We start from the raw sequence: 13172 nt of genomic DNA, 5'->3' as shown, positions 1-13172 counted from the left end.
CAAAAAACTGGTGTGGGTTCGAAACATCCCTAATTTGCTCAAGTTGCTGATGTCATTGCACCTTTATTGCTCCGTTTCCGAGCATTCAACTTTACTCGTTATTATAATGTCACTCTGATCGATGATGTCCGGACTATAATCGTAGACTTAAGAAAAATATGACATTTATGAAGATGGCAGATACAATTCAATACACTGAGATGAACGATTACAATACCAAAACGTTGTACCTGCCTGACATTACATTTGAATACAAGTTTCATTAATTGTAATCTCTTGTAACATCTTTAAAGTATCAAAAAAAGACATAGATATTTTATATGCTGAAACACTGTGAGTAGGTACAGTTTTGTAAAAAAATATAGTGGCAATATCTATTGATTCAGGATCATTTCAGAACTGGCTACTTAAAACAAAATCTTTTTTCATATGAATATTGCTACACCATAATCAAATATTTACATAAAAAATAAGAACTTTTCTTACTCGAGGAGCTTTTTACAAGCAAATAAGAAAAATAAACACTTGAATACAGTGAACAATTAAGAGCTTATAAAGATATTGCACAAGAAACTGTGAAAACGTGAATAAATATCCGAGAGTCTTTTAATCTTAAGACATGCTTTACACGTCGTGAGATGCGGGTAAAACATTAATGAGACAAACTGGGTTTCTTGTCATTTATCTTTTACACAATTTTATTGTTACTTTCTTAAAACTCCCTTAAAACAATAAATAAATATAGTCATCATTCTGGCAGGATTTTTTGAATACTGGGCTCGATTTGAAACATCCGATACTGTGTGTATGAATGTGAGATTTTGATATTTTTGTTCTATTAGAATGCCTCCTGACTTTAGCGTGTCAGACGTTTTTATACTGTAATCATATGCATCGTATGTACGTTGGTTGCCGAAAACCGTTGTTATCAAAGTAAATTAATTAATCGGATTTTGTTTTTAATTTCTAAAGGATTTTTGTAATTGTTATTTAGACAAATCCTCTTTAGATTTTTTGTACAAATTTATATTTGTTTTACTATATTTTTAAAACTAATATCCACCTGTTTGAAACTAGCTATGCAAATATGCATCATATTCTTAAATAGCTATTTGGGTATTGTTTATTTTAATTATATACAAATAAAAAATATATATTTCATGCAGAAGTAAGTTCTTTTACAACATCAAAATTTAATTTATTAGCAATAAGTGTCAAATAATATGCACACACTATTCAAATTCGCGCATACAAAGTTCAAGGATTAGATTAACGATCATGATGAACCTGTGGTCGTGCGCGCGACTGATTTGTGCAAGGTCCTAGATTCGGTTCTTCAGATGGCCCAACGATATTTAAATTAAGCTGTACTTATGCCTACCGTAGTCTAGTCTACATAATAAAAATGTCAAATTGTGGGAAAATAATATAATGCAACCCTATGTTTCTTCGACGAAATCAGCAAGCATTTTTTTACTTTTTAATGCACAAGACTGTGAGTGTTAAACGCTTTGACGGTTAAAGGGTTAAACGGAATCATTTATACAGGAGCAGTTTTCGGAGGATGCGTGCAAAATCGTTGGAAATTGTTACCTAAACAGGTGCTATTCGATTTTTGTCTCTAAAAATATTCTACTTAGAAAAAACGAGTTTGAATTAATTTTCGGTCTCGTTTTCTATTTCGACAAACCAGTTGAAATTCTTAGTAGGCATTTATCGAGGTAAGATATGAATGTTATTGAGTGGCTGGACATTAGCACGTTGGTCACGTGTGGCTAACTCGTAAACGTCTAACTTGTCATCCTACGCTGAGATAAGGTGCGAACATGTATTTTAACTTGTAGGCATTTAGTTAAGGTTCTATTGTAGGAGACCTGGTTAAAATGTATTTTAAAATGGCGTCTTTAAAGTATGATTTAAATGGTATTTTGCAAAAATGCTTTGTCATTATTTTACTACAAGAAAATAGGATTTGTTAGGAGTTCAAATTTTTGTTTTGCAATTTTAAATCAAAAGCCTTTTCGTATTATTACAAATCTCTACGCAATGAGTAATAGTAACCAGGTAAAGGATAATGTTTATAAATTGCCCTAATTAACCGTCAAACAATTAACACGGTAGTTTTCAGTAATTAAATTTCAGTTCGTTGGGTTTTATGTGAGCTGAATGTCAGCAACTGTGCCAAAGGGTGTTTAATACTCGAAACAAACTAATTAACTGACTGAATTAGCATTTTCAGAGCTCTGCTCATTTATTAAGGAATCGGAATAAAATACTTTGTGATGATGAATGGAAACTTCATGCTACTAATTCCTTAGGTTCTTTATATAAAGGTTATTTTTTTGTGTCATAGAAGATAGTCCAACTTAAGTTGGTCAACTTAAATATGTATTGAGGAATATAATTTATGAAAAAGAGTTGCAAAACAAACAGAATAAAAATAATATTAGGTAATCAGAAACTTATGAAATAACTAACTTATAATAATATTATGTAGGTATTGGTTTTCTATAAATATCGTAAAAAGTCATATCGTGGTACAAAAAAATCCTTTTATAAATAATAAATTCAAATAAAAAAAGTGTTTAAATGTAAAAATTCATAAAAGATGTAAATTTATTATTGACTATTTGCATTAATAACGTATATTATTTTTAACTCCACATAAAAATATTTTTAATGTATTTCTACAAATGTATTCATAATAATAATATAAAACTTACCAAAAAATAGAAAAGTGTTCCCGGCCCCATGGCACGGGATGTGGCCCTGCAGGCCTGGCGATGACCTTGAGACGCAGGTCCTCGTCACTACCTCAGTCCCGACAACACAAAGCTAAGCCTATACACCGCCAATCAAGCATGTACTCCGCTAAAATTCGCTAACATGACCCGCTCTCCAACGGCCGGCTTTTAAAACTAAAATGTGCAAACTCGAAGATGCGCCTCTTATATTACCTCTTACGTTAACGTCGGATACCGCAACGTATTTGGCATATAGGTGTAGTCTCGTAAACATGTGTGGGTGTATTTCGGCGATGAAGCCTCCGATTGTTCATTCGTGTGCGTGATTTTGGCGACACGCGTGATAACGACGCGCCTGTGTGCGCTAGGGAATGTGTCCTTTTACCATATTTTAAACTAAGTAGAAACGTAAATCTCTTATCGCCCTAATTAATTTATTATTAATCCCTTAAACTTTCCATTACAAGGATTTATTGCATAGATAAAACATATTTCGGATGAATGTAAAAGCTTCTGTGTGGCTCGTGCTAAAGGATACCAAATAAGTATTTACATTATAATAAATAAAATCTTTCTTGATATTGACGATTTTTAAAGGAATACTGTAATGTAAAACCATAGCTTAGATACATCAAGTTTCGGTTAGATAAAATAACGAAGTTCCCTTCGCATAAAATTAAATAAGATGTTTAAAATTCCAGTGGCGTTGGTACATATCATTTGAGACAGGTACAAAATCCTCACATATGTTATTCGTGATATAGCATAGAAAGACGTTAATCAAATGTATTGGCCTATCATCAAGCAATGAGGCCCGTTTTGTTATTGTTACTGTTACAGGTTTTTATAGAGCACCACATTATTTTAAGTGAATATATGAAATCTCGAACACTGCTCGTATTACTCAGAATAAGCTTTCAAGAAACCCTTTTAGGCTTTCAGTGAACTTGTATTGAAATAAATAAGTAAATGTAATCCATGTACATATTTCAATACATTTTTTGTTCTTTCCAAGTCTGGATTTTCCAGTCAATTTGTGAAAGTAGAACAAAAGATATTTTAGATTCATTTTATTTAATAATTTGAATTTGCCGTTGTGTGATGTAGGTATGACATAAATATGTTTCGGGGAATGTCGTTTGCTAATTCTATTCGAAATCTGTTTATCTGGCGTCCGTATAATGAATCGGTCTATTGAACTTGGACCAGTGTGAATATATTGCGATCACGCTGCCCGCCGGCAGGACGCATAAATTAATACATATTTTTAACAACCGTTTAGCTGTTTGTATCTAGTTTTACCAACATGTAACAACATAGATGTTATGTCAATTATAAATATCCTTTAGCTTATCTCCTGTCAATCATCAAAATGTAATAACGTCTTCATCATCTATCAAGATTTATAAAAGTTAAATGAGGGTATCGTCCGGTTGTTTGCTGCGAAATTAAAAGCTTTAGAAGTTAGTTTTATTATTTAGTGTCCATAAAATGTTATTTTATCTCAACATATATTAAATATCCGGTTTAACTTGGGTATCTTAAATTCACTCGGGTTAAAATATTACTCGCGGTTTTTATATTATACTCAACATACGTTTTTACTTGCGGTTAGCATTTGGCACAGCCGACATTTCTTAGAAACTTTTGCAAATGACACAATTTTTACGCAGCTTAGGTTCTTTCTTATTTTAGGGTTTTTCTTATCTAAAGCGATATATCAAAACCATCTTAAATTATTTTATTAATTCTCGTGTTGAAGAACGTGTAGTACCTACCTTTAGACAAGAGTACCTACTCTCTTGAATCATATTTTTTGAAATAGGAGATATTGAAGAAAACTAACATTTCCATGTTGTCTTTATTTTTTAGTGCAAATCCGTGGCTTCGCTGATTCAGACAAATTCCTTACCGATCACGTAATTATCAGATAAATAATTATTACTTCCCACAGCGGGACGGTTTTATTGACCAAAAAGTTTTGCAGTGGGCATCGCAATTACTTACACGTTTTAATTCGCATCCGATGTCGTAAGAGGGCGATGTGCCAGCATCCTCATGTTTGACAGCCCTTGAACTGAGACACATGTCAGACGAGCCTTTCTGAGCCGAAAGAGCTGAGTCAGATTTGAGGTCAGACCATTGTCTCAACAATTATGGCCACTGCCCATTTTGCATGCTTTTGTTTTAGGTAATATCTTTGCTTATATAAAAAGAAAACAATGTTGCTGCCCGTCTGTTTATTAAAACTTTGGCACTTTTAAACAAACCAGGGAAGGTCACTTTTTATATTGTGACATGGAATAATAAACTTGGTTGTTTTTTTGTACTTAACTTTTAACTTGATTCACTGCAATCATAGAATAGATAGATGATTCCGTCAGCACACTTGAATAAGCAGCGGTCAAGTAATTACTATAGGTAGGCAATTATGAAGGAATGCGTAATTCTTATTGCTAATAAGTAGCCGCTTAGACTGCCTATACTTGTTGACAAGTCCTTGTATAATATTTGCCTATAGTATTGCATCCGTATCGCTGCGAGTGGTATGACTCAGATTTCATGTTTTCTGAATTTATTAGCTGACTTGATTCTTGTTCCAGAGAGCCTAAGCATGATTTTATTATAAGAAAAAACGATAAATATTTTATTTCATGGGTGATTAGTAATTTACAAAAAAAAATGATGTATCAAATTTAGATTTATAACTGCGTAGCAATTTGAGCTAGACGCGGGATGTCGTAGCCGCGTAGCTACGCTGACTACGCCGTCTACGCTCCCGTAGATCCAGTGTAGGCGGGAAGGACTATAAATTTTGTGGAACATTCTGGTTCGTAACTGCAATTTACTTCAGGACTAAGGTAAGTGTCTTTATATAGGTAGCAAAACATGGTACAGTAATGTCACATAACATTGCGTATAGTAACTTGGTCAAATAGTAATGGCAAATATGTTAATATTTTTTTATTTCGTATAAACAGTCCCAGAGTATTTTTAATTAAGAATCACCTTCATTAAAAATGTAGAGTAGCTTAATGGGTGGTATAGTTAAGTAGGCATAGTCTTTAAATGAGCGTTGTATTTTTAAGGCACCTGGAAATTCTTTTCTTACATTTTACATAAGTTGGCAATGTAAACATTTCACGTATTGTTTCTATGGGTACTTTGAATCGAGAAAGATGCGTAAAGAGATACAGATACTGTGAAAATATTGGCATTTCTTTTCAATACAAACCAGTTGTGGCTCCCTAAATAATAATGTCCTTATAAAGCGTGCGCAATGTAGCGTAACATTTATATTGGGATGCAACAACGAGGTAGCGGTATATTGGTGAAAAAAGACGCGGTAAATTTGGGTACACGTCCATTCTTCGAAGGCAGTCAGAGGACGAGAAATTCAAGATTTTTTCCCTCTTGTTTTTTCGGGTCAGTGACCTCACCTCAGATCCGCCCTCCTCACAAGAAGTTTTCAATTTAAATGCGGACATGAAACGAGATCGTAACATCTATAATAAAACAAAAACAAACCGACCTTATTTGCTTCCCCTTAATATTCCTGTTATTCAGCGAAGAAATTGCTCCAGTGAATGTACTGTCCCCTCATTAACATTATCAAGCTGAGCGATCAAAATTAGGGCCTTATTTGCTTACCTGTTATTTTTAGTTTTGCTTTACTAAGTTTCCGCTTGAAAACACGTTCTTTAGTATTTATAATCTATTTAAGTCTTCAAATCGTTAGATACGCCTACGTTAAAGGTTATCTATTGAGTTTGAATACAAACCATTACTATTCTGGCAACGTCCTAAAACCTACTCCGCGAAATAGAAATAGAAACTGAATCTAATATTATTTACGAGGGCAATACAGATTTAAAATTTAAAATGAAGCTCAACGTTATTCCACGTAAGTGAGCTAGATTTTTAGACGGTTCATTGTATTTTTGCAACATTTGAAAACAAACAACGTTTTAAGGACACACGGACAAACAGTTTAAGCAAAGTAGGTGGTACACAGTAGGCGATGTTTGTGTACAAAACTCGTACATTTACTGTGTGCATTCTTACTTTAAAGGTAAAGAATGAGGAATGTACTGGGATTACCGTTACAGCCACAAATTGTTTGTTTGGGACACCTGTATCTCTGTATCTCATTGTTATGGAGAAATAAAGTTACCATATTGCCTTCGGTTCTTTATAACGTTACGGGCTGAGAGCTCTGTAAGACCAAAATACGTCAAAATTAAGTTACATATTTTGAAAAGTGAACCTTAAATTGAAATCGAATTATAGTAACATCAATTTTCCTCAGTACGAGCAGCAAACAGTTCAGATGTTATTATTTCAAATTCAGTTAAATATATTTTGTATGAAAGTTTTCAATCACATCTGACACACATTCTTAAAAATAGCTTTGTCTCAAAATATTTTGGATAAAAACATTTCGAAAACTGTTAGGTATAAGACTTTGATGGAGTTTATTAATAACCTTATACTTACGTCTGTTAAATGGCAATTTTCTCCTACTATTGTTTGGTTTGAACAGGGTCGTATTCAAGTACCAAATACTGTTCCGCGCCCTTTACCCGTCTTAGCGAGAGCCTCACTAATAGAAGGATACTTGAGAGATCTTTGACCATCAGTCAATTAGACTTTACAAACCTATCTTGCAAGATTTTCATTGGAACTTCTTTAATCTTCCAAAGTAGTCGCAGGTTACATTATAGAAAGGTTTATCACAGAAGGTACTACAGGAGAAAGGAGGGAAAAAAGAAGAAAAGTAACTGAGTGAACTCACTATGACCTAGTGTATTTAGTGCAAAATGTTACTTTCTATTTCCATGTCAAACAAAAGTAACACGTGAAGTGCCAGTAAATAGCACTTTTTTGAGAGCAGACTATAACTATAGGAGCATAGGTATGCATATACAGGATCGGGTCAAAGCGGTGACTCGCTCCCGGCGGTGTAGCCAACGGCAGCAGCTGCAAAATTTTTTACGCATCAAAGCTCAGGTGTAAAAAAAGTGGACAGAATTAAAAAATCGTTTGACTGGGACACACTGTGCTACCAACCGCTAAAATCCGTACGAATTGACCTTATAAAAAGAACTCTAAAACTAAACCCGCAACAGAGTTTCAGTTATTGGTGCTGCGAGCAGAAATGTAGATAATATAATTATGCAAAAAGTTTTGATAAACTTCAAAAGTTACGCGAAGCAGGTAACCAATCTGCTGACTCGCAGAACCCATTAAAAAGTTTGTGCATTTGGAGTTTGAAATATACGCGACATCTAAGATGAGCAGCAATATTTTTAAAGGAATTTATTTGATACCTGACTTGTGGGAATACTTCTGGTATCTAATCTGCGCAAGGATTTATAAGATCTTCCATGTCGCAAATCGAGGGAAAGATTACCTACAATAATAAAACGAATGACGATGATAAAATAGTGCATCATGCTGTAAAAAAATAGTTTCATATAATACTATTAGTTAGGATATTATAAAGAAACGAAGCTCGATCTGGGTTCATTTAATAGTCGGTTTGTCTGTATGCGTCAACGCAATAAAGATTCAAGCGTTTAATTAAAAGACTGAGGTTTGATTTGATTCATTTATTTTTTTGGTCATGCAGGAAGTTAGGTTTATTTTATTGGGACTAATATTAGATATTATTTTATCTTGCTTAAAAACATAACACAAATGGTTAAAAAAGTATTCCGTAGATCTCCACTTGTCCATGATTTTCGCCAGCGGGAAACTTCTCTAGAAGTTTCAGGATTGAAAATTGTAGAAAAAAAGTCTGAGATATACATACCTATTATTGTGTCTAAAAAGATGTGTTTTTCTAATTACTATTTTGCAGAATTATACTCACTTGAATTAATAGATACATAAAATTCGCCACTGGAAACTTTTAGATAGAAAATCACACTGCAATTAGGTTCACTAAGGAAAGGAACCCAAGATTTCATGGACATCAGTCATACTTAAGACTGTTGAACCAACGTGGTTTAAAAAATGTTTTTAACAACTCATTTGAAAAAATGTTAATTGGCATCGAAATTAATAAATCGTCATGGATCACTTTTCGGTCTTCGTGTTCAAAGAAATCGATTCGCAATTGTTTATGCGACTAATTTATTACGTTCCGTTTTACGCTTTATTTATGAATCAGATACGTCTCAATATTTTATTGCGTTAACATAAAAGATTAATTTATGCATAATCTTTCAATTAAACATGCATTAAGTTCGTCGTACAGAATCAATGATTTTGTACTTTGCTGTTTATAAAAGCGAGATTATTGGTAGACACCCAAATCAATAAGTTTGTGCAGACACAAATAAATTAAGAAATCTTTATGTTTAGCTATAAAACGCATTTTATAATAAATTGAAAAGTTTAATCCTTTTTATGTATCACAGATCACAACAGTAGCAGGGCTAAAATGTTCACGATTTTAAAAATAGCTACAATCTAAGGTCATTAACACGATATAATGTAATTCATACCTAATCCTGAAGTCGATGTGATTAATGAGGATGCTGCCTAAACTCTTGTCCACGGCGACTTTTTGTCATATTTTCACCGAATACCTTTCCAAAGATAAATATTGAATAAATTGATTTTATTATAAATGATGTGGTTCTGTATACTGCAAATTAAGTGCTCACTTATCGCTTAAATAAATGGTCATGTACTTTATTGTGACTTAATATACCTTCTTTATAAGGCTTATTTCACATGGTGTCAGCAGATTATCGATTTGAAAAATTTCTGCGATTTTTTGTCTTAAAACATCAATATTTACGCTGAATACATTGCTATTCACATTTATTGTTTTCTGTATTGTTATTCGATCATTATGTGGATCTTAATACTCGCTTGAGATGCGCTTTGAGCGGGTCTTTAATAGTTCGGCGATCGATTTATAGTGATAGAATTAAATGTGTTTCGAGTGTTCACCGGTGATTATAGGGGTGAATGACCCAACATGTGACAAAGAGGCTATCCACCTACATTCAACTATTTTGCATTGTAAATTAATCTTGGAAATTTTTGTTCAGATTCCCTTATTTATGAGTTTCAATGTCCATTTGGTTGTATTTTGGACATTATATTTTCGGCAAAACCACAATCTCCAGGATGTAAACCGTTAGCAGTTTTAAATGCGCCCAGATTTCTATCTAACAGGTAAAACCATGGTTTAGGTTATTTTGTCACATTATATGTAGGCTATTTGGAATCCTGTATGTAGATGGAAGATTAGGTTCGTAATGCAAAGTCAAAGTCAAAGTCAAAGTCAAAGTCAAAATCATTTATTAAAATAGGCTAATACGATTAGCACTTTTTAACGTCAAAATTTTACATGAATGACAGCACCCCCAAAACGCCCCCCTTTCACCACTTCCTAGTGTTATGGCTGGAAAGAAGAAGCGGTGAAGAACAAACTTCCCAGCAACACAGCTGTCTATTACAATTTAATTATTATTAATTTATTTTACAATTATACAATTCAATTTCAATTTCATCAATTATTAATTTAAAACACCGAAAAATACAAAATAAAATAAAGCACTTTTATTCCACTTCAGAGCTGCCATCTGCGTTTATCTGTGAAATAATCATTAACATTATAATATGCCTTTTTAACAAGAATTTCTTTGATTTTGTTTTTAAAAGAACTGTCCGTTAATTCCAACAGATGAACCGGAATTCTGTTATAAATGCGTACACAAAGCCCCACAAATGAACCGTGCACCTTATGTAGACGATAATTAGGTGCGGTCAACTTATGTTTATTTCTAGTATTAAAATGATGTACGTCGCTGTTTTTATTATATGAATCTAGGTTTTGCCTTACGTATATTATATTGGCATAAATGTATTGAGACGCCACAGTCAGAATACCAATATCCTTAAACCTTTCCCTAAGGGAGACTCTAGCACCAAGTTTGTATATAGCACGGACAGCGCGCTTCTGTAGTACGAAAACATTCTCGATATCGGCAGCATTGCCCCACATAAGAATTCCGTAGGACATGATGCAGTGAAAATAGCTAAAGTACACTAAACGCGCCGTGGCTACATCGGTGAGAGCTCTTACTTTCCTGACAGCGTACGCAGCAGAGCTTAATTTACCCGTGATGCCAGTTATATGCTCACCCCATTGAATTTTGGAGTCTACTGTTATCCCTAGAAAAGTCGTAGCATGTACCGTTTCAAGTTCCACATTGTTCAAAATTACACCGGGACCGAGATTTTTTACATTGGGCAAAGCAAATTTAATACATTTTGTTTTCTTCGTATTCAAAACTAAATTATTGGCCGTAAACCATTGCGTTACTAGTGAAAGACAAGAATTCACGTCATCAAAATCTACTCTATTCCTATCAACTTTAAAAATTAGAGACGTGTCATCAGCAAACAATACCACATCACACAATGATTTTAAATAATATGGCAAGTCATTAATATATACAAGAAACAAAAATGGACCTAAAATCGATCCTTGCAGTACGCCCAAACGAACGGGTAGATTGGAAGATTTGACACCGTTAACGTCAACACATTGCATTCTACCGCTTAAATATGAGCTAATAACACTAAGTGCGCTGTCTCTAATACCATAGTACTTTAGCTTCTGGGTAAGCGTTTCATGTTGGACGCAGTCGAACGCCTTGGAAAGATCACAGAACACCCCGATAGCATTCTGTGACTTCTCCCACGCACTGAATATATGTTTCAGTAGAGCAACTCCGGCATCCGTTGTGGAGCGACCCTTTGTAAAACCGTATTGTTCCGCATGTAAAATATTGTATGAATTAAAATGCCGGAGGAGTTGATTTAAAATTAGCTTTTCAAAAATTTTGCTCAACGCGGGTAGAATTGAGATGGGTCTAAAGTTACCTAGATCGTTCTTGCTCCCGGATTTAAAGAGAGGAATAACTTTACTGTATTTCATAAGTTCAGGAAAGGTACCTGAGTCAATGCACTCATTAAATATACGAGCTAAATAGGGCGCAATATCGTCAATAATACAGTTTAAGACTTTAACAGAGATACCCCATAAATCACCTGTCTTTTTTGAATTTAATGACTTGAAGGTTCTTACTATGTCATAAGGTGAAATATAACTAAAGGTAAATGTGGCTTCACATTGACTAACACTACTACGTAAAAGTTTTTCGGCGTTGGTGGCAGAGGAGTCTAGGCCGCTAGTGGTCTTGATTGGAATATTAGAGAAGAATGTGTTAAATTCGCGAGCTACATCAGAATCTTTCTCATAAACTTGATTCTCATTAATGATTTTATACTGATTATCACGCTGTTTGATTTTCCCGGTCTCGCTATTTATAATATTCCACGTCGCTTTTATTATACTCTTACTATTCTTAATTTTATTACTGAAATACATTGATTTTGCCGCATGACAAACTTTTTTAAACAATTTAGAATAATTCCTAACATATCTAATAAAATTTTCATCAAAATTATAATTTTTCATTTCATACAACTCATACAGCTTAGCTCTACTCTTGTAAATGCCGGGGGTAGCCCACTCATTGAAGTTAGCCGTTTCTTTTAGTACGAGCGTTTTGGGTTTAAAACTAGAATTAAATTCGTATTTTATTATATCAAATAGTGCTCCGTACATTAAATGGGGATTGTTTTATTTAATATTTCATTGTCTAGTTTCGCGTTATATTTTTAAAACTATTAAAACGACTGGTTGTTAAGGGCCGACATGTTATTTCCCGCTTGATTTTATTCTTTTTATCAGGAAACCGTGCCAGTTGACCACGGTGATCGGAAGGAAGGCCATTGGTAATCAGAGTCTCCGTGGCGCTACAATTAGTAAATATATTATCTAAACAGGTTGACGAGGTTGCCGTAATTCTTGTTGGTTCTAGAAATAAATTTACTAAGTTAAATGATTTAAATAAGTTTAGCAACCTTGTAGTTAAAGAAGATGATTCTAAAATATTAACATTGAAGTCACCGCAAACTAAAAGTGATTTACTAGTGGAATTAAGTTTAGAAAGAGAATTTTCCATTACTGATTCAAAAGTATTAAAATCACCTGAAGGAGGCCTGTATACACAAATTATAACAAACTGCTCCAGTTCAACACATGATAATTCTACATTGCGCTCGACTGATAATTTTACTATATCTGAACGTTCCTTACACTTTAAATTATTAGATACAATTATAAGAGAGCCACCATGGATGGCTTCCTTTCTAACAAATGAACTTTGTACTGTATAATTACTGTTATTAAGGAATATTATTTCACTATTTCTGTGCCAGTGCTCAGTTATGCACATTACTTGTACCATATAATGTTCAATGAATAAACTTAATTCTAAATCCTTGCCGGAGAGGCCCTGAATGTTTTGATGTACAACATTCAGTTGATGTGGC

General features: G+C 33.8%; 1 protein-coding gene across 1 annotated transcript in view; it reads right to left on the bottom strand.

Moving 5' to 3' along the window:
- Window positions 1-2956, bottom strand: part of LOC110378995 (collagen alpha-2(IV) chain) — a 28778-nt gene extending 25822 nt beyond the window's left edge. Inside the window, exon 1 of the mRNA XM_064034142.1 lies at window positions 2724-2956. Coding sequence (XP_063890212.1) covers window positions 2724-2753 — 30 coding nt within the window. The 5' untranslated portion in view covers window positions 2754-2956. The remainder of the gene's footprint in view (window positions 1-2723) is intronic.
- Between the last annotated feature and the right edge of the window lie 10216 nt (window positions 2957-13172).

Source organism: Helicoverpa armigera, chromosome 4, assembly GCF_030705265.1.
Source record: "Helicoverpa armigera isolate CAAS_96S chromosome 4, ASM3070526v1, whole genome shotgun sequence".
In the NCBI taxonomy this organism is placed as follows: Eukaryota; Metazoa; Arthropoda; class Insecta; order Lepidoptera; family Noctuidae; genus Helicoverpa; species Helicoverpa armigera.
The sequence above is the reverse complement of the archived record's forward strand: the minus strand, read 5'-3'. Positions and strand labels throughout refer to the sequence as shown.